At 40.6% G+C, this 22117-nt stretch overlaps 2 protein-coding genes across 2 annotated transcripts in view; both read right to left on the bottom strand.

Annotated features, from left to right (window-relative positions):
- Positions 1–1156: 1156 nt before the first annotated feature.
- nppal (natriuretic peptide A-like) lies at positions 1157–4010 on the bottom strand. The gene is made up of 3 exons (XM_068597136.1): positions 3887–4010; positions 3450–3763; positions 1157–1349 (listed from the first exon to the last, which is right to left on the bottom strand). Exons 1-2 carry the CDS (start codon positions 3977–3979, stop codon positions 3452–3454), a joined length of 405 nt encoding a protein of 134 aa, XP_068453237.1. The 5' UTR covers positions 3980–4010; the 3' UTR covers positions 1157–1349; positions 3450–3451.
- A 16475-nt stretch (positions 4011–20485) lies between these two features.
- clcn6 (chloride channel 6) overlaps positions 20486–22117 on the bottom strand; it is a 14002-nt gene continuing 12370 nt past the window's right edge. The window contains exon 23 of the mRNA XM_068597114.1: positions 20486–22117. This exon is cut by the window's right edge and continues 457 nt beyond it. The gene's annotated coding sequence lies outside the window, so the exon portion shown is untranslated.

The raw sequence follows: 22117 nt of genomic DNA, 5'->3' as shown, positions 1-22117 counted from the left end.
ATTTCCCTGACATGGAGCGGATAGAAGTGCAAAGTAGCATCTCTTTGAAATATATTTTATACTTAAACCCGACGCCCCTTTTTTCTCCCTGTCTTTTACTATAACTGTGCTATCTCCTCGTGCACAATTATGATTTAATTCCTTTATATTGCTAAAGTACCGCAACACTTGTGAGAAGAGACGTGTCTTTTACTTCTTTTTATTAAAAAAATGGTTAAGTTTCAGTAATTCCGTAAATTCCTAAAATGATTAAGCGATTTCAGTCAAAGACACATCCCTGTAACCGTACAAGACACTATTTTCACTTATTTTGAGACACTAAGTGTCTCAAACTTGTGAAGCAAGACCAAGAGTTTTTTTGGGAGTGTGGGGGCTTTCTGAGATCCTGCAATCTTATTGGTCCTCACTCTTCTGAAAGCATATAAACCCTCACATGAGGTCATTTACATCTGTTGTTTTTCAATTTCTAAACTCAAAAACATGGTTTTATGACTGAAAAGCTTCCTAACATGTCAATGATTGTGTTTATTGTGATTGTTATTTAGATGCTTTAGGTTGTAATCTTTCGAAAGATGTGCAGTATTCCTCTGTGGAATGATGGGAAGCCACCGAACAATACAAAATAACAGGGGAGCAATCCAGGAGCCATTTTTTGGGGAATCTTGCTCAGACCCTTGACTTTTGATCATATTTAGCTGATAATTAATTCAAACATAATTTGATTTTTGCTTGTATTTTTTTCCCTTAAGTTTATTGTAATTCTGTGTGTTAGGAGTAATAACATCTTGAATCTTGAATGTTCCACCAGACAAAGGCTTTTATCTACCAGACTACGGTTCCGAGCAGGTTGCCTTTCATAGTTTCAGTGACTTGTCGTAGACGTCTTTTCACGTCAGCCTCGTTACTCAACAACAACTGACTACAACACAAGCTGTTCCCGGATCGACTGTGAAACTGATCACACGTTCATGTCTTTTCACTCCAAACAGTTCAGGTTGAACACGCAACTGCTGACAATCATGTTTCGCCATCTGCAGTTTATTAGGCGTACATACAACATGACAGTGTAGAGAGTGTGCTAGAGCCCGGAGAAATAAATTCAATCACAGACTCAGCTCTTATGCAAAATAATTACTTTACTGCAATACAAGGCAACTGTGCTTTATCCAACATAGAAATAATAAAGAATAAATACATATCCAATAATGTATACATTAATAGCGCACGTATGAAAAGAGAAACGACAGTTGTGAGTGAGAACGTGGCCAGAGAGCCTGAGGAGTCAGTCCGCCTGATGGAGCCGCTCACGTCACGCCGGAGTGCAGATGAGAGAACCCCGACTCATCCGCCTGTTGGTAGAACAAAAGACACATCACCACAGAGGAAAAGACACATCGCCACAGAGGAAAAGACACAACACCACAGAGGAAAAGACACATCGCCACAGAGGAAAAGACACATCGCCACAGAGGAAAAGACACATCACCACAGAGGAAAAGACACAACACCACAGAGGAAAAGACACATCGCCACAGAGGAAAAGACACATCGCCACAGAGGAAAAGACACATCGCCACAGAGGAAAAGACACATCACCACAGAGGAAAAGACACATGACCACAGAGGAAAAGACACATCACCACAGAGGAAAAGACACATCACCACAGAGGAAAAGACACATCACCACAGAGGAAAAGACACATCGCCACAGAGGAAAAGACACAACACCACAGAGGAAAAGACACATTACCACAGAGGAAAAGACACATTAACACACCGGCTCACGAGCCCTTGTTACATATCCATGTGTGCATAAGCTGCAGCAAAGAACCATTAAACTCAGCTGATGGTTCTCTTCTTGCATGTAAACTAATATTTGATACATGTATATTTCATGAACTCCTCCTGAAATACTGGTGATAATCCCTCAGCGTGCTGCGCTGGGCGCATGGATGCTGAAGTTGAACGAGATCTGCATTACACATTGATGTCTAAGATCATCCTTCAACGAGTCTGTCTCCCCAGCATGCGTTATATCAAGCCATCATCTGGCTTTATCATGTGCAATAACAAGCATGCACACCTCATATTCTAAGTGTATGTTATTTCTGGTGTTCTACAAATACTTAAATATAATCCTGCATTTCATTGACAGCTGTGAGTGTAAAAGTAAACATGAATTTCTTCATCCATTTTATATTCTCTCACATTTGTCCACACCTTTAGGACTAAATTGCTCCTCTTCATGTTATAAAAAGAAAGAGCTCTCCAGCTTATTTAAAAAAAAAATGAAATAGATAATAATAATAATCATAATCATTTTAAAAATTAAATGCTTTAATTGTATGTAGCACTTTTCAAAATGCTCGAAGACACTTAACATAGGGCAGGGATAAACAGAACAAAACAAAAAATAGAAAGACAATGGATCAAACAAAACAAACAATTATTAAATGTTGATAAAAAAAAAAAAGAAAACTGAAGAAGCAAATAAATGAGTCCTGTAGTGGAGGGTATAGGGAACAGAGGTCATCAGGAGAAGGCTAGGGAGCAGGGGTTAGCAGGTGAAGGGTAGGGAGCAGGGATTAACCCGTAAGCGTAGGGCGCATTAACAGGTGAAGGATTGGTTGCAGGGGTTACCAGGTGGAGGATGATTTAACCTCTTTATCCTCAAGCACCCCAAGCCCCGCAGCGCACATTATCGAACAAGGAAATAAAAATAAAAAAGTCAAGTGGCGTTTCCTACAGGATCTCCGGAACCACAACGTTGATTAACTTCATTTAAATTGGTGAAATACAGTGAAGCATTGTGGGAAGAGTTCTATCCGAACAGAAAAAAAATGTAACTTAACGTTAAGTTAATGTAATTATATAAATCCTGTATTAACGATCTGTAACTAGATCGTTAATAAATACACTTTACAAAGTCTGATTTCAATAACCCTCCGAGCTTGTCGGAGTCTAATAAAGTATAATAGATACTTGTGGGTTGTATATTAGTGCCTGAAAAATCCAAATGTGGCTGAACTGTTTTTTTTCCCTACTCCTTTGACTTTTCAGACTGCTATGGCTCCATGGTGGGGGGGGGGGGGGATTTCTTCGAACGAGTCACACGTCTTAAGCAGGAATTTATGCAAATGTTAATACCCAGCATGTCCCAATCCGAGTATGTTTAGGCAAAAAGGTTATAACTTTTCAACTTTTCTTTAAACCAAACGACACAGTTTTTTGACTGTTTTATTGTGACAACTTGGGGGCAGCTCGAAAAGACATTTTGGGGAAATATTGCTCATATCATGCTGGATGTTCATAGTTATGATCAAAATATGGTGATATATTTTTTCTTAAATTAATTCTGAAAAAAAAGATATAAAATAACACAAGTATTAGAACTCATTATTACTAGCTGAAGAGACTCGGGCTCAATAGATGATTTAAATATTACGGACCTTCAGCATCCCAGCCCGCTAAAGGAGCCGATCCTCTCCAGCCGGACCCCGAAGCAGCTCCTCAGCCCGCCCTTCTTGTTCCGGCCCCACGAGCGCTTGGATGTCCTCGTGAGGTCCTTGAAGAGACGCGCGAGGAGGTTTTCTTTCGCCTCCAGGGCCGCGTTGCTGGGGTCGGAGGGGTCCCACGGCTGCTCCTCTGGAGCCCCGAACAGCGACTTGTGTGCGTGACCATCAAGTCCCTCCAGCTCCTTCTCCTCGGATGAGGAGTAATATGGCGCCGTGTTGATCTCCTCTTCCAAAAGCTGCTTCAAACTCTGTGGAGAAAAACACTTTTTGTACTGCTATTGTTACAGTAGAAACACACAGTAAAGCCAGTGATAACTTTATTGTCATGTCTTCATATCACATGTGTAGAGCAGGGAAAGAGGTGACCTTACCTGCAGATCAGAGATGGGTTTGGCTGCTACGAAGTTGAGCAGTAACAGCAGAGATGAACAGCAAACCAAGATTTGTGCGTTCATTTTCCCCATTCTTTGTTCCGTGAGGAGTTGGCTCGCGACTCCGTCCGTCTGCTCCTGTGTCGCTGCCGGCGGCCAGGTGCTCCCTTTATACGCGACCTGGTTCCATCACGGGCCTGGGAAAATTAACGAGGTGTGACTAATGCTCCTTCACGGGGGAGAACCGGCTCACTTGATTGGTGGAAATGCGGACTGGACGTGTTCAGGTTCAACTCCCCTGAAGATGTCAGGCACCATCACTCAGACAGGTCCTGAGGTCTTGGGTCCACTGCGGCTGCGCCAGGGCAGGTGGGCAATACAACGATAGTAGGATGAGACGAAAATAAGGAATACGGTACATAAAGTCAACATATTTTATTGTCACTTAAGTTGCCAATGTATTTCAATTCACTTTATTTGGTGTAGCCCAAAATCACAAATCATAAATTATCCTCAATGGATAGAAAAAAGCATTTGACATGGTTTTCTTTAATCTTTTTGGAAAAATAGTTAATGGCAGTGGATAGCAAAATGATGCATGCTTATTGTGCATTAATTAGAGAGAAACTAAAGCTATTTTTGAGTTTTTTTGTGGTTCTGTTTCAAGTTATTAGAAATTGTTCCCCAATAATGTGTGTCCACCCGCCAGATGTATAGCTGTATCACTGAGACCTTCACCTAAGACACTTTAACTGGAGCAGTTAATCCCAACTGTCTTTCCAACGCGCAGCATAACACCAAGTGTTTGTCCCACTTACCAGCAGGCTGACATCCTTTCTTACTTTATAGGAGTGCAATCATACAAGCACACAGGATGTTAATATTGGCATTTTCTACAAATTCCCAGATTATGTTCAGTAGGAGTGTTTTTAGAATAATGTATTTACAATATCAGTGCACGCAGATACAGAATATTCAAGACAAACAACATGGTTATAAAACAACTAATATCATTTGTTGGGTTGTAATGATTTGTGAAGTGCAGTCTGAAGAAGGGATGAGCCACAGTAAATGTAAGAAAACACAAGGGAGCTGCTGCTTGTTTCTCTGACTTTGAACCAACTGTTGCTGTCACTTTTCTCTGTCTTCAAACACTCTGAAGGAGCCAATGTGCGCCTGCAAAGTCCAAAGATTGGACTCAGAGGAGCTTCAGATGTGTGCGTGTGTGTGTGTGTGTGTGTGTGTGTGTGTGTGTGTGTGTGTGTGTGTGTGTGTGTGTGTGTGTGTGTGTGTGTGTGTGTGTGTACGTGTACGTGTGTGTGTGTGAGAGCTTCCCTCCAGTAGGGCACCAGGGGGTCGATGGGGAGCGATTAGCCCTGGACCCACTGAACTGTGCACACTGTGTGGAGGTGGATGGTGGCTAATTGACATTTCACCAGCACATCAACTGGAGGGCTATCATAGGAAATTGACTCAGGCGTCAGGGCAGCAGTAGAAGCTCCACATAGAGCGAATCTGAGCTCCATCATTTAATCTGTTGATCTCACACAGATGTAGCCATAAATACAATGAGAACAAATGGTTCTTTTTGTTTTTGAAGTCGAAAGAGCAGTGGGATGTAGTGGTGGCAGCTTATCAGTAGCCAATATGGTGCAAATGTAATGCCACGTGGGTCTCTTCAGATCTTGAATGACTGAGCCATGTAGTTGACTGGTTTGGACTGGCTGACATTTAAATGTCTTAACTGCCACTCAGATGAAGAATGTACAATCCCTCCTCACACAGGTTCCCCTCCATTAAAGGTTTTAATTAGAACACAATCGCCTCATCTTCTAAATGATGGAGCTGCTGAACTGAGGCGAGGAACTCCGAAATGAGACACGTACATGCTGCCATTAGCCCCTCATGTCAGACAACATGGCAGTGATGCAGAGGCTCATCCTTCAGGAGGAATTCCCCACTGAAATAAACAAACTATTACTCTGTTTGATATAAACTATTTACTTTTTTCTCTCACCACTGCACGTTAATGTGGTGCATGGGTTAATATGATGCATGGGTTAGTGTGAGGAAGACACGCTTTTGGTAATGTTTCACCAACAGCATTCTCAGAGGCAGACACACGATGACACACTGCTAACAAGCTAACGACAACACCAAGGATGGCAAGAAGTCCATCGTGGTTATGACACGTTTTCTGACACTATTTAATCCGGTATCCAGTGCTGTGTGCTGTTTGCAGGGAATGTGACACCTGATAAATGATGGGACAGAGAGACAGAGCTCCGTCTGGCTGCTCATCCTGTCAACAATGTTCCAGCACTCCCTCCCTCAGCTGATTAGCTAATCCCAACATCCCTACCTCAGCTGCCCTAAAGCGCACATTCTACTTTTCAACGAAACATCAAGAGTTTCACTGAAAGGTTTACCTTCAACCTATCAAGAGTAACTTATTGGCTAATGCTGACTTCAGCTGTTGAACCAAAAATGGCAGAATTGAACAAATTTCATTTTCTCTGCCGTTGCCTTTTTAAGTGGAAATTTGTTTTCAAATGTAAGCATTTCATTATTATAACACACACACACACATATATATATATATATATATATATATATATATATATATATATATATATATATATATATATATATTATTGTCGTATCAAGAAATAGGAGAGTCTTTCTGTTTTCTTTCTGACCTTCCTTCCGCCTTCAGTTTATTCATTTCAACCGTAAGGTAATTATTGAGAACTTGGCTAAATATAGTAGTTAAACGTGCCTCTGTAAACAATCGGGCAGATTTGATTTTCTTGTTAACTTGATGGTAGCGATGAACATTACAATCTCTGAATTGCCACCTGTTGATGGGTTTCCATGCCGGCCTCACCACATTAGTTTTGATGATGACAATAAGATCAGAGGAGTTCATACTGACGAGACATTTGGAAGGCTCAGAAACTGTCTGACACACGGCCTGTGTGGCACGATGCCTTCCTCCATCCCTCTTTATGTCTTTCCACTTCTGTTTAATATCTGTGGATCCATTCACTTCCGACGGAGGGACAGAGGTCTGAACCCAGCATTCAGTCTGTCACAGTCCGAAAAAGCATTCAGACCTTCAGCCAATGTAGAGATTCTGTACATTAGTAAGTAAAATGGTGGTTTGGACTCAGCCAGTTTACGTCAGTTAACCTAATGACGATGTCCTTCAACTTATGAGAGTTTTGGGAAATCACCAAAATTCAATATACGATCGCCTGGTAAGACAGTTATTGCTATCTAGCAAAAGTTACAAGGTATTTTCAGCAAAAGATCGTCTCGTCTCTGCATCTCACACTCACTCTGGTAGCTTCACATTTAAACTTTGACTTTTACACCAGAACAGGTCCACCTTGCTCATGGCTGAAGCAGCAACAGAAAGCCTTTGTAACCTTCATGAGGTTCATCCACCCCGCTGTCTATTCCTGTCCTAGACTGATCCCAGACTCCCACGCCATTACATCATGCCTTCCCCTTCCCGCCGGCTGTGGAAAGACGAGCATGCATATGTTGTAAATGTGACCCCTCTAGTGCCACCTGTACATAGATAAGGCTATTTTCGCACAGCAATGATGGTGTCGCATATATATTTGGCATTTGCTCATGCTATTTTTATAGATCACCTAAAAAAGACACTATTAACAAACACTACTGCTTTGGGTGGGCTCAGGTGGGTTCTTTAATAAGAAGAAAAAGTGTGATAGCATATTTAAACATATTTAATCCCGACATTTTCCATTACATTGGATCAGACCTTCCAGGCTGTTAACAGATTAGTGATAGTTGGTATTATGAAGTTATTAGAATGAGTCATACATGATGGCGCTGTCACTTAGAATCTTGATTATAGCCTCTGATTAACTTCTGTGATGGGTTTGAAAACGGATGACTGTTCCTGTTGTCCACTGCATTTTACCTTTGTTACATTAAATTAGTTTATTATCTTCATCATTTTTTAGACTTAATATTGTCACTTACTGTACAAAAAAAGCTATTTATCTGTTCATTTTTGGGCAACATATTGAATCAATGCCTAAATTTACGATCACAATAACAGCCCTTGGATAATAGTTCATCAGTTAATTTCTGTTCTTTAGAGTTTTTTGTGGAAATAAGGCGAGATAGTGTATGTGACAGTATTAATGGAGACACACAAAGTGTTCAAGATTAATTAAATATGCATATGAATAAAACTAGAACCATGGAAATGTAAGATGCTTTTTAAAAATATAATTCCTGCTGTACAGCTGCAAAGCACCATTTGTGGAGGCGCCGTCCTGTGAGGCAGCTCCCTCACATTAATGTGTGTCGGTCCTGTTCGTTGACATTCACAATGACATAAACAACGACAGACTGTAATCACTTTAAGTCGCTTTATGTTTCTCCAAAGCAAAAGCCACATTCAAATATATTCTGGTGTGTAACTCTATACATGCCTCCAAGACATAGTTCGCACACAGATGCAAAGAACTGCTTACAATGTCATTAAAACCTCTTTAGTGCCCCCACCCTCTCATCACCACTGGTGGCCTCCCACTGTGTCTTGACAGATATGAATGGCATTACCTCGGGCTAACAGGACCCCCACAGTGACTCATGCTCCAAGACCAGGAAGTATCCCAGTGTCTACATGAATAGCCGGGTCAATCACACTCACAAATCCCCTGCATTATAAAGGTGAAACACTAATATGAAGCCAATGACTCCCCTGAAAGCCATTTCGAGTTTCTCTAAACCTTTTGATAGAATGACATCCCTAACAGTCCACCTGAGAATAATGATCTACTCATTTGAGTAATTATAAGCACATGGGATTTCTTATCACTCATTAGGCCTAATGTTGTAATACACAATGTGCCACGTACCTGTGCCATGATTACATGGCCTCTATAATGCATCTGGCTGTTGGGCATAAAGACCAAAACATGCAAAGTTGCAATTTTGCAGCCATAGCAGTGTCGTTAGCTGGATTACCGACCAGCGACTACCTCAAAAAGCTCCATGCTTTGGATGTTTTCCAACAAACGAAATTGGTACCGACAATGTACGTTGACGAGCCCTCGGGGCAGCGCTATTCAATCGTCCTCTCCTGTCGGACTGAGGACAATCTGGATGCCATGGGGACTCACTATTGCCTCTCAAAGTGGACCGGACTGTTTATCATACTAATTTCAGTAGGTATCTCTGCTACATAATAGATACACAAAACAGCATCACTGTAATCTTTTCACTCTCTGTTGATAACAATAGTTTTGAATATCTTAAACCAGAACTCAGGTCAGATCTTACAGGTCACACCTTTAAGACCTTTATCCTTGGTTATATAACTTGCATTTCAAAGGAGGGTGTATATTGCATATTGTTTTTACTCTTGCTGTGGTCCTCATCTATATAAAAGGTCAATAAAGCAGCGTGGGGATCCCCTTTGTCAACACACACACACACACACACACACACTTTCTCCCATACCTGCCTGCTCTACATTGAAGCTCTATAGATGTCTTTCAATCCCGAGTCATCATTTTGAACAATACTTATATATGCCTAGATGTTTTGTCAAAATTACCACACCAAAAATCTTGGACCAGGTAGTATTTTATTAAATACATTGCAAACTGTACACACTGCACAGGTGGTAAGTGAGAGCTCATTTTGACCTGGCACCCCCGAGTTTATGTGGCCCTGACAGTGTCAGGCGATCCCTCCTACAAAGACTTGTCCTGCAGAGGGCTGAACTCTAGTGGACGAAGTGCATCTCCTCCCTAAACCAGACTCACAGCATTCCTGCACTCTCATCCCAGAGAAGTTCAAGTTAATGTTGCCTTATCAACTCAATAAAGACATGCCAGATTTATTTCGGAAGTTCAGCAAAAGTTTCATTTAAAATAAATAATATGTTATGTTACAATAAATGATATATTCAGTTCAAGTTTCTTAGTATTGGTATCATGATCAGCATTTGTTAACCAACATCCATTTCCTCACAGATACTGAAAAAGGCTTTCTACAACTTGTTTACTTACTCTGAGAGGAAACCGGTGGAAGACCCAGAACCAAATGGGGGGATTATATCTCCCAGCTGGCCTGAGAATGCCTCGGGTCCCCCAGAATAAAAATAAACTGGAAAATGTTGTGGGTAAAGGGAAGTCTGGTTCAGCCTGCTGAACCTGCTGCCACCGGGACCTGACCCCGGAAAGGGGGGTGATAATGAATGAATAAATCTGTTAATACTCTCCTTCGATCATGACCATGCATTTGCCCACTACAAATTCGCATAACTGTAACCAACCAATCAGGCTGTGCCGACCTGAATACACGTAGACCCCACAAGCAGCATACACCGCTGCCAACTTCCTCATTGGTGGAACTGCAGCTTAAAGAACCTTGTCAGTAAGCTTGGTGTCCCAGCCTCATTGTCGGTGCCTGATTTGGCCCCAAAGCCCACCTCCTTCCACAGCCGGCTGGTCAGATAGCAGGAGTCTTTCCGCTTTTTGAAAGGATAAATATCTTTACTAAATATTTGAACTGAGTGTGCTTTTGTCAACATGTGGTGCACCTGCTACCAACTTGTGTGTTGGGTGTTTTGTGGCATTCTGGCCCACTACATTGGTCAAATCCATAACCTGATTCAGGGAGTTGCGACTACCATTGGCCCGCGTCATGTTTTTAGCCACCTTGATCTCTATGTTTGGCTGGGACACGCTGCACTCCCTAAGGAAGATCTCCTGGGATCCCCTTTCATCCTCGATTGGCTCAGTGCTTTTAACATCTGGAGGATACAGCTCTGCCATCACCCTTCGGTTGCTCATCGTTATTACGAAGCCAGGGCAGAGTGTCACAACGTGAAATTGAATCCGGTTGCCTCCACTTTCCACACCCAACATTGCCCCCTGTGCTGCCAATGAATGGATTCAGCTGAGCACCATTAGGGCTCCATGTCAGCAGAAGGGTCCTGCTTGGAGTGGACCAATAATGCAGAAACTGGCTTGACTGGGCTAATCTCTAGAAACAGGCAAGATTATCTAAACACAGTTTCGTGTTTCCAACTCTTGTCCAATCAAAGTAGCTTGCAGTACTAGCTCCAAAAGTTGTTAAATCAAGTAAAAAAGTCACAAAGTTGGCAACAGGCAACACTGACAGCCCAATCCTTACAGGCTCTCAAAAGCCTCTCCCCAAAATGATCATTATGGTAAATGGACTGTACTTTTTTAGTCTTCCGACCACTCAAAGCTCTTTAACACTACATCATTCACCTATTCATAAACTGGTGGAAGGACCTATTATGGAAGATATTACCTGACCATCAAAACTAACATTAATACCCTTTCATACTTTCATACAACTCAGGTATCGCAGAAGCAATTTGAGTTAAGTGTCTTTCCCCAGGACACTTCGACATGGACTAGTGGAGCCAGAGCTGATTCTCTGATTGAAGCACTACCCTCTCCACCGATGAGCCACAGTCACAGTTTGCAGTTATCAAATGTAAACATTTCATAATTAATGTAGACAACAAATATGGCTATTGTTGGGTCTGTAAAGTGGATCTGTTTGCACCCAATACAGCACCCACTTAATGCTATGATTCTCCATGGCACTCCATGGATGCTCCACCCCAACTCAGAAGACTGTCCCCCAGTTCTGGGAGATCTATCTCAGGAGGCACGTACAATGGGCCCTATCCAGAGCTTCCACTCCAGGATTGGTTCCTGAGAGGGACAGACTTTGGAGGGCTGGACTGTCTGTTCAGGTGGAGCAGATCATCCTCGCAGCTAGAGCAGTATCTACCATTGTGAGTTCAGCTAAGAGAGTGTGTGGACTAAATGATCTCTTGGTGAACGCCAGGGCAGCCCTCAGACCAAGAACTTAAGGAGTTCTTTAGAGGTTGGGCATTATACAACTAGATGTGTTTTTGTCTTGTGAAGGAAACAGAGGCAAAGCTGCATCTTCTTTGCCGAGTTTGTGTGTTGTTGGGCGTGTTAAATTGAAGGCATGGCCCCTGTCAGGACCACTGAATAGTCATTTGTTTGTTTCAAGGATGGCGTGGTCGGTGTTGAACAAAATCATTGAAGTCCAGTTCAAAAGTTGCTGTGGTGGTGTGAGTTTATAATTATATATAATTTTATAAATGTGAAACCTTGACTGAAGTTCCTATCTCTGACAGATAAGTCATTTCACTCAGTGGGTCCACATTTAAGAGATACTTTATGAAGTTTAATGTTAATATGTTTTAAGTTATCTGAAGAGGATATAAGGTTCCAGCAGTATGGATTGAACAAGCGAAGATCTTCTGTTTTAGTATAAAATGATCTCTGCAGAGAAGGAATAGTAACACAAACAGGTCAGATTTGTACTAAAAAGGCTATAACTTTGGAGGATGGTCACTTGATTTGGCTAAATCAGTACCACTGATACCTACACAGAAAGAGGATTGTATTTTCTCCACCACATAGGAAATTATACATTCCATGTCAGTAAGCATATGGTCAGGAGTAACTGGGAAAAATATGACCTTATACTTTAATTGATGCTGATCAGATGCCCGAACGATCCCACGGGTGTTACAGGGAGAGCAACGGTCGTAAAAAATGTTTAAAAAAAATTATTACAATTGTTACAGTAGGACCGCCAAGCGAGGAAAACTGGCAGACTGATGAGCACTGTGTTATAACTTAGTAAAACCAAGCTAGAGGGCTTCTGCAACCACAACAACCTATGTTCCCAGAAGAATAGAAATGATGAATTGATCCTTTAAGCCTTACATTTGTTGACAAATTAACCAAGTTACAGCTACTGTAGTATAGTTCAGAAAGACAGACGTCCAAACATGATTAAACATTAACATTACATTATCATTTCCTTGTTTAGCATCATTAAAATAAAATACAAATTCAAAGGAGTGAGGACGAAGTCTAGCATTTGAGATGGGCAGTGAGCGAGTCAAATTGATCCCTGCAGTCATCACGCTGGCCCCCTTGTGACAGTTTTATTATCAGAGCTGGTATGCCACACAGGAGTCATTTCCCCTAATGATCTCAGCCTTCCACACCTCAGGACAAGTGAGTGTGGCTGACATGAGTGGACAAGGGAGGGAGAGGGCGAGAGGAAGGGAACACAAGGATAGATAATATAGGAAGGAAAGAACAAAACAAAAAGCAGTTTATATTGCATATAAAACATCATGAGATTATAGTCAAATTAATTATAGTCGAGCAAGTAAACCAGCGTGGGTCAAATATTTAATTGAATCAGAAACCGTTTATTTGCCAGGAACGTTTTCACAAATTAGAAATTTTTATTTCATCACAACAGTGCAATATTAAATTAAGTATTGGGTAAAGATTAAGTGCTCAGACAACAAATAACGTTAAAGTGTTAAAGTGAGAAGACTTTTGCTCTCACACATGTAATGCTGCTGAGAACTAAGAACATCAGTGTTCGTTGGTTCTTCTTAGTGTTTGTTCTGTTTGTCCTGAGCATCATTGTTTCCATCACCGTGTATTGAAGTAGACGCAGTCATAATGTCGCCCATTACTTTGAGGAATGTCATTTGGAAGCCTAGAGTTTGATATTGTGGTTGCCATCTTGCTTTTATGCAACCAGAAGTGACACGAGAGGATGGAGACCAGTACAACCGATCCATGTACAAGACCTTGTAGTGACAGACCACATTACTACTAAAATAATTTGCTTTTAGACATTTATTGACATGTATTTACCATTTTATTCATATATTTCACTGCTTTTTTGAACCTAAGACCTTTTGGTAAACCAATTTCTAGCACCAAATCAGTTCGACCACATGAGTAAAGTTATGTTTTCACAAGAGATATGACGAATTTCAAAAATTTTAAGAAATTATTTTTAATTAATTAATTAATTAATTTAAGAAATTACGTAAAATCGAGAAAATTACCTTAGGGTATAGAGGGCAACTTTCATCAACATGAGAGAGGGACTGAGATAAAAAAGGGACTGAAAAATGACTTCATACTACAGACCAAGCTTCATGGGGTGTATTTAAACGAAAAATTAATATTACAAAGGTTTTTGTTTTCAAACTAAATATGTACTATAACAAACTATGTACTATGTTTCCACAATGTTCAGGTTTCAGTTTCAGTTTTGTTTTTACAAAAACAGTTTTCAGAACAAGAACAACATATGTACTGTGTATATGAACATATATATATATATATATATATATATATATATATATATATATATATATATATATATATGTGTGTGTGTGTGTGTGTGTGTGTGTGTGTGTGTGTGTGTGTACTATGTACTGTTTACCAATGGAGGACAGAAAACACATTAATTATAAATAAATAAATGCATGAATAAATACGGGAATAAATAAATAAAAGCTGAAGATTTTTTTAAAGAATTGTGTGGCTTCACGTTTTATGTTAACATGTGTCTGGTTTCAGGGCAACAGGGTTTGTCTTCACATGAAAGGGGTGTGGTTTCACGTTAACAGGGTGTGGCTTTACGTTAATGGGGTGTGGCTTCATGTTAACAGGGTGTGGCTTCATGTTAACGGGGTGTGACTTCACCCCTTAAGCTTATTTCAATTTCTAAACTCTGCGGAGGAAAAGAAAAAGGGCGGTGTGAGGCCGCTAACCAGCCGGTCTGAAGGCCGCGTGGCCAAAGGTGGTGGTAACGGCCCGCGTCGCACCGTGGTCTGGGCCGGTAACAGCCCGCGTCGCACCGTGGTCTGGTCTTCTCAATGTTTGGTCTCCTGAGTTCACTGCACAACACAAACACACGATTACGAACGTATTTGTAATAAACAATAAAACTAAAATATGTGGAAAAGCAACCCATACGTGTATAATCAACATATTTGTGATACGTCAATCACAGACATAATCAGGGAGGAAATACGTTTCTAGTCAACGTAATTGAAAATGCGTTTTATTTCTGGGGGAACGTCATTTGTAGGAGACAGGGTTGATTTCGTCACGTCACTTACCTAGCTAACAAAGAAAGCACAATTAAATATACTTTTCTTTATTTTTTTAGCAACTCTAGAAACACAAACTATTTTTTGCCGCGCGAGGCCCCCCCATCCCTGCGTGCCCCCCCCCCCCCGCTGTGTGGGCACTGCGAGGGTAATCTCTATGGGCCTGCTGGGTGCGGCTTCACATTAACGGAGTGTGGACTCACGTTTCACGTTAACAGGGCTGTGGTTCCATGGTAATGAGGCGTGGCTTCAAGTTAACTGGGTGTAGCTTCCCATTTCATTGTAACGGGGTGTGGCTTCACATTAACACAGTGTGGCTTCATGTTAAAGGGAAGTGGCTTCATGTTTCACGTTAAAGGGGTATGGCTTCACATTTCAGGTTAATAGGGGTGTGTCTTCGCGTTTCACGTTAACAGGGGTGTGGTTTCACAGCAACAGGGTGTGTCTTCACGTTAACGGAGGTGTGGCTTCGTGTTTCACGTTAAAGGGGTGTGGCTTCACATTTCACGTTAACCGGGGTGTGGCTTCACGTTTCACATTAATGGGGGTGTGGCTTCACATTATCGGGGTGTGGCTTTACGTTAACGGCGTGTGCCTTCAAGTTTCAGGTTAATGGGGGTGTGGCTTCACATTATCGGGGTGTGGCTTTACGTTAACGGGGTGTGCCTTCAAGTTTCATGTTAATGGGGGTGTGGCTTCACATTATCGGGGTGTGGCCTTACGCTAACGGGGTGTGGCTTCAAGTTTCATGTTAATGGGGGTGTGGCTTCACATTATCGGGGTGTGGCTTCATGTTAACGGGGTGTGGCTTCAAGTTTCATGTTAACAGGTGTGGTTTCACGGCAACAGGGTTTGGCTTCACATTAAACGTTACAATTCACTTTCATAAACTAAAAGGTTTAGGGGGTGTGGTTTCACGTTTCACGTTAACAGGGGTGTGGTTTCACAGCAACAGGGTGTGTCTTCACGTTAACGGAGGTGTGGCTTCGTGTTTCACGTTAAAGGGGTGTGGCTTCACATTTCACGTTAATGGGGGTGTGGCTTCACATTATTGGGGTGTGGCTTTACGTTAACGGGGTGCGCCTTCAAGTTTCATGTTAATGGGGGTGTGGCTTCACATTATCGGGGTGTGGCCTTACGCTAACGGGGTGTGGCTTCAAGTTTCATGTTAATGGGGGTGTGGCTTCACATTATCGGGGTGTGGCTTTATGTTAACAGGGTGTGGCTTCAAGTTTCATGTTAACAGGTGTGGTTTCACGGCAACAGGGTTTGGCTTCACATTAAACGTTACAATTCACTTTCATAAACTGAAAGGTTTAGGGACCGTATCGATGCCAATGCCTATGCTGCGGATAGTATTTGAGATGTGATGTGATGAAGGTGCCAAGGAGAACAAACACAATGTTATTGGATGTATTTAATGTTGGACTGTGGATGCTCGGAGTGATGTGCACAGCTGGGACAATGAGTTGCTCCTCTCTTTCTCCTCTGGAAAGTGTAGATAATTTACTTTATTCATAGGGATTGTAAATATTTGTAAAGTATGATTGATATCTTTGGATAGGGGAAATTATGTAAATATGTATTGTACATATGGTTCATTTACTAACAACATAAACAACCTAGATCATAGTATTACTTTATTAAAAACATTTTTTTTTAAAACGGTCAAAAGTATTACTTTATTAATAACATAAACAACATGGTTCATAGTATTACTTTATCAACAACATAAGAAGAAGAAAAGTGGCATTAAGAAATAAAAGTACCCTGAAATAGATAAAAGTAAACAACCTTTTACAATGCAAAAAATATAAATGTATTTATTGAACTATATTGACTCACTTCAGGCTTTCATCATTTTGAAAACCACTGTTCTACTCCACTGATCTAATTGAACATATGAAGGGGACAGGACTGAAGGAGCTGAAAATGGGATGACGGTTTCAGGAGCTGCTGGGAAGTGAAACAAGGGAGATGATGAGGCGTCGGGGTGAAATGCCACAAGGAGGTGAGGCTCAAGGTGCCATACCAATCTGAACTTCAGCAGTCATTCCATCAGATCTGACGTGGGGACCGTCAGCCATTAGGTGCCTTCTGTGTGTAATTCTAACACATGGAAATAATATTGCCGGCTTCAGATTTCTTCTCTCACTGCAACTTGCTTACAGTTACGTGTTATCATCGCTGACAGCTTGTCTACAATTACACACAAGTGTTCTACTCTTATCTTGCTAATCCAGTATAATGATAGAGACCAGCTTTTCACCTTTACACACATCTACTCACCCATTATGCAGAACAGGCTATGGTTCAATTAGCCCACAGTTTAAAGGTGGAACTCTGTTACTGGCTGGATTAAATAGAGGTAAATGATCATCAGCCTAGGTGGCACGATAAGAGCCTCTTGTAAATATCATCATCTTTCATCGTGATGTTTGAGTGTTTAGGGTCAGTTACAGCAGTGCTATGAATGTGTGTTTCTGATACGCTCACTGTTGTTGAGGAGATGAATCTTTTGGTTAAAAAAAAAGTTCAATTTAAAGTGACAGTACATTTTGAATTTAGGATTTAGGAAGAATTTACTATAGCATGCACTTTCCTGTCGCCCAGTATAAAGACATACACATCTCCTGCAGCCTTTTGAGATACATTACATAAAATCAATAACAAATCTTACATGTAGTTGTTATATTTATGTGAATTAGAAGTAAGCCACTTGTGTTTGTATGTGCCCCAGGAGCATCATTTCCACACAGAAAACCCAAATATCCTGTGTCTTTCTGCCAGAATGTGTCCTTGTCCCACACTGCCATCAGTCGAGAGGCTGAAGGTCCACGTCCATGTTAGTGCTAAAATATTCACTGTAAAGTTAAGGCATCGATGAAAGTTAAACTCTAAAGTTTGTTTCTTCCCTGTTACTGAGACATTTAGGCCTGATTACTTTTCTTTACACCTTCGCATCGGTTGTGTCGGAATTGGTTAACGCTGAACTGCAACTGAGCTGTTAGAGGCACCTGTTGGTCTCAATGGCCACTTAGGCACCTGTCCATGCTATAATGAGATGCACAGGGCTGTCGTACATCACTATCTGGGTCCACAGAGCTCAGTAAATATATAAAATATCAAACTTTAATGAAAAATACAGTTCATTCAGTTCATAGCAGGGTTGGTAATCTTAAGGAACTAGCAAGAGAACGCAACATTTTAAAAACTATCAAACCAAAAGACACAGCTTAGTGTTGCCAACTATTTTTTGAAAGTAGCCATCAGCACAAGCTCCAAAAGTTGCTGAATGGAGCAGGAAAGCCGCTCAGTGTGCACACCTCCCTTCAGGCCTCCCGCCAAGCCCTTTCCCCAAAATGATCATCATTAATGTAGACAACAAACATGGCTACTGGTAGCACACAGCTGTCAAGCCTGCAGCTTGTGGAAGACCTCTGGTGACGAGCAGTGAGTGCAACGGCAGCATATATGTATGCAGCAGGTAGCTGTCCAAATATTACGTTGGGCCAAATGAAATGACGTACGACCGTTCTGCCTCAGCCACATGAACTGGATTCTGTCTTTTCTTTTGGTCATTGGATGTATCGATATCATGAGTTTCAACACAACATATAATAAATGTTTTAGGAGAATAATGTCAACCCTGTCTTTAAACTTGTTTTTTTTGTCACATTATGGTAAAACAGTATTTGTTGTTTAGAATCAATTTTACAGAAGTCATTTTGACAGTTGGAAAAGAATAAATAATTTGATGATTAATGGATAATAATAATAAGTAATGACATTTGTGCTTTTCCTCCTGTGACCACGGGCCGCGATTGGGTTCAAACTATACTACATACTGAACCTTTAACAATAGCTCAAAACCACTAAAGAGTTCACAGTTTATAAGGATACAGGTGGCAGTGGATTATTTAATAAGACCAAAGATTACCCCAAGATTATAACATGTATTACAAGAAACACTTTGACAGGGTATTAAACACACATCTAAAAGATTAAAAATCTAATAAAACAAGTATATCTAATATACTTAGGGATACAGATTCACAATTAAAAACTACTAAATGAACCAACTACCATAAAACCATGCAACAATACAAAACCAAAACTAAGCAAAACAAAGCCATAAATAGGGGTAAAATGTTCTATTTTTGTTATTATTTCTAATAGGTTTTCAAAAATTTCCTTAAAACTTTTTTTTACTTCATTCTTTTTTTACTGTCATTGTTGGGTGTTGTGTGCAGAATGTTGTTAAAATGAATTTAATCCACTTTGGAATGAGGCTGTAATACAATGTGAAAAAATGAAGCACTGTGAATACTTTACAGATGCACTGTATATGGTGGTCCAAACTAGTTGGTAACCAGGAAGTAGGAGGGGCTAAGGCCTACTCAGTCCTACAGTAGCCCAGGAGGAACATTTCATTAGAAGGCTAAATTCCCTTGACAAGTAGAAATGTCTGCTGAAAAACAGGCTTGTAATACTTCAAATTTTGTGAGCACTGTATGGTTTTTGCAGCCACTAAACCTGCACAAATAAGACATAAAAACACACAATAAAACAAGAAACCATAATTATCAGAGCACACGTAAAGGGTGAAATGTAATTATTGTAATCATCATGACTACATTATATATTCATCATGTTTCTTGCACCGTGTTACAATGGGATATACATAATTCTGAATATATATTGCTGGGGTTATATATATATATATATATATATATATATATATATATATATATATATATATACATTGTATATCCACTGTTTTATTGGTACAGTATATTGCAGTGCACCTTTACCGCTTTCTTTTGCACTGGTCAGATGCATTTCATTGTCCCAGTTGCCTACTTGTACCATGCAATGTATAATAAAGTTGAATCTGAGACTACAAATGAGATTAATTCGTAACTTGGCTGCTGTAATACTGTTCAGAGCTATATGCTCGGTCAGCATGCAACTCGTAAAATGCTGATGCACATAATCTTCACTAGCTTGGTTTAGTGAGTTAACATGTAAGCATTAGCATATTAGCACTAAGCACAACATTTGACTGAGGCTGATGGCAATAGTTCTGTAGGTGTTTGGTCATAGACCACACTATTGAACACATTGTGACCTGTTGATTGCGCTCAATGAAAAGTCAGAGGATCACTAAAGACACTGGCATACATCCTCAGGGGACCATGTACTGGATATCTGAGCAAAACCTTTGTGGAGGCTTTTCAGTCTGGACCAAAGTGGTGGGCCGAAACCCGTGCTGACTTTTAGCATCACTAAAACACCACATACACTTAAACTCTGCAATATGTGACATGTTGCATGTCACTGCCAATGAAATTATATAAATGTTTTTTTCAAACATATTTTCATGTTTAATCGTTTTGTTCATTTACTTTGTGGGAGAATAATGTAGCACACATGTGAAAAGTTAATTATTATTCTGTCAATCAACAATTCAGGTAATCATCTAATCTTTCAGCTCTGACGCACACACTGCATAATTAAAACCTGTATACGTGGCGATAATATGTGCAGCCATCTATAAGGTTTTTAAATAAAAAACATGAAGACACTTATTGAGGTTGACCAAACCGAAGGAGCTTTATTTGAACAATAAAAAGGCACACAAGACTGAGGTCTCTCTGCTTTTTGTTCCATGGTTGCAGTTTGCTATGTGCTAGTTCTACATTTGTAGAAACTACAAATTTTGAAACAAGCACAGGGCGCCGTCTAATACCTCCACAGAAGTCATATGGAACAGAAAGGTTTTGGCAATCAGTCCCTCGGGTCTGGCTTCACAGTGGGACATGTACTGTCCACTGTTTCTCTTAATCTCATATTCTGCTCGACACCTGCCATGCCATATGTAGTATTTAGTATGCACAACATAAAAAGACTCATTTTAAAATACCAAGTGATTAGAGCCTAGAATATAAACGATATTACCCAGGACAGCATTGGTCCATTTAGAAATGCAATTACATGACACAATCATTCACAGCACAGGCAACAAATCATAAACATAAAATTGTATAAAAAAATAATCTTTTAAATTAAAAATAAAGCAGAGACAAGAAACAAATAAGGAATGTTTGATGGACATACATGTGCCATTGTGGTCGCTAATAATCCTTCAACCTAACATACAGTGGACTTCATGTCCATCAAAGGGTCAAGTCCACTGCTTCTTACTTGACTTTGATCCCAGTCACGTGTTTAGTCCCTTTTCGTGTCATACTTTTGACATAATACCTTTATTACAACGGGGGATACCGTCACATACAACGCAATCATGGTCAACTTAACCAAGACTGTCACTGAACCGACTGAAGGACAGTGAAAATATTACTACGACATGTCACGAGTGCAAAACAATGCTAATGTATTTACGGTGGTGACTCAGCTGAGCAAACTCTTCCCAGAGTCTACTTCAGTCTCAGGCCGTGAGGGACGTTGGCCTGCTTTGGTGCATACATTCCAGTTTCTACCACATTAAATCAAAATGTACAGACAACATTCAAACGTAAAAGTGCTACAGTGATAACGACAATAAAACATGAGCAAAAGGTCAAAAGAAAGATTCTGTCATGAGGGTAGCGAGGAATCTTTCGGGCGAGTAGCACAAACAAGCTGCTGGAGCTTTCGCTCAAGTTCAATGTAATTCACACTAACATGGAGGCAGCAGTCGAGCTAGCTATACTAGGCTCTGACCTCTTTATTCCAAGCTCCACATGCAAAGCTGGTTTGTCTATAGTGTCTCCAACCAGCAGAAACAATGGCTTAACTCAATGCCTTTCCAGTTCTGTGTGGATGTTAAATGCATATGATTCATGTAGGGAAGTGTGCTCAGCTGGTTTTATAAAAGAAATGAAAAAAGAAACAGTCAACAATTGATAAAAACTAAATGAGTTGTGTCGGTGGAGGGCTCATTAACGTTTGTTGGCTTGAGAGGAAAAATGGTTTGAGAACCACTGAGTGACAATAACACTGTCACTAAAAGAAGTGCTGAGCTGGCTAATATCTGAAGCTTATGCTATCAGATCATCTCAGGTTGTCAGTCCTCACAGTGCTCATGAATTATCATATGGATCGTTTTGGGGATATCTGGGACGTGGGAAACCTTTTCTATACAGTCAAAACAAACATGCGTCTATTAAAGTGTCCACAGTGGATGAATCCAGTCAGGCCAATGAAGCCAGGCTCCT

Source organism: Clinocottus analis, unplaced genomic scaffold (assembly GCF_023055335.1).
Source record: "Clinocottus analis isolate CAN_PGR_092001 unplaced genomic scaffold, fCliAna1.0.p SCAF_4, whole genome shotgun sequence".
NCBI classification, from domain to species: Eukaryota; Metazoa; Chordata; class Actinopteri; order Perciformes; family Cottidae; genus Clinocottus; species Clinocottus analis.
This window is presented reverse-complemented; position numbering and strand designations above follow the sequence as displayed.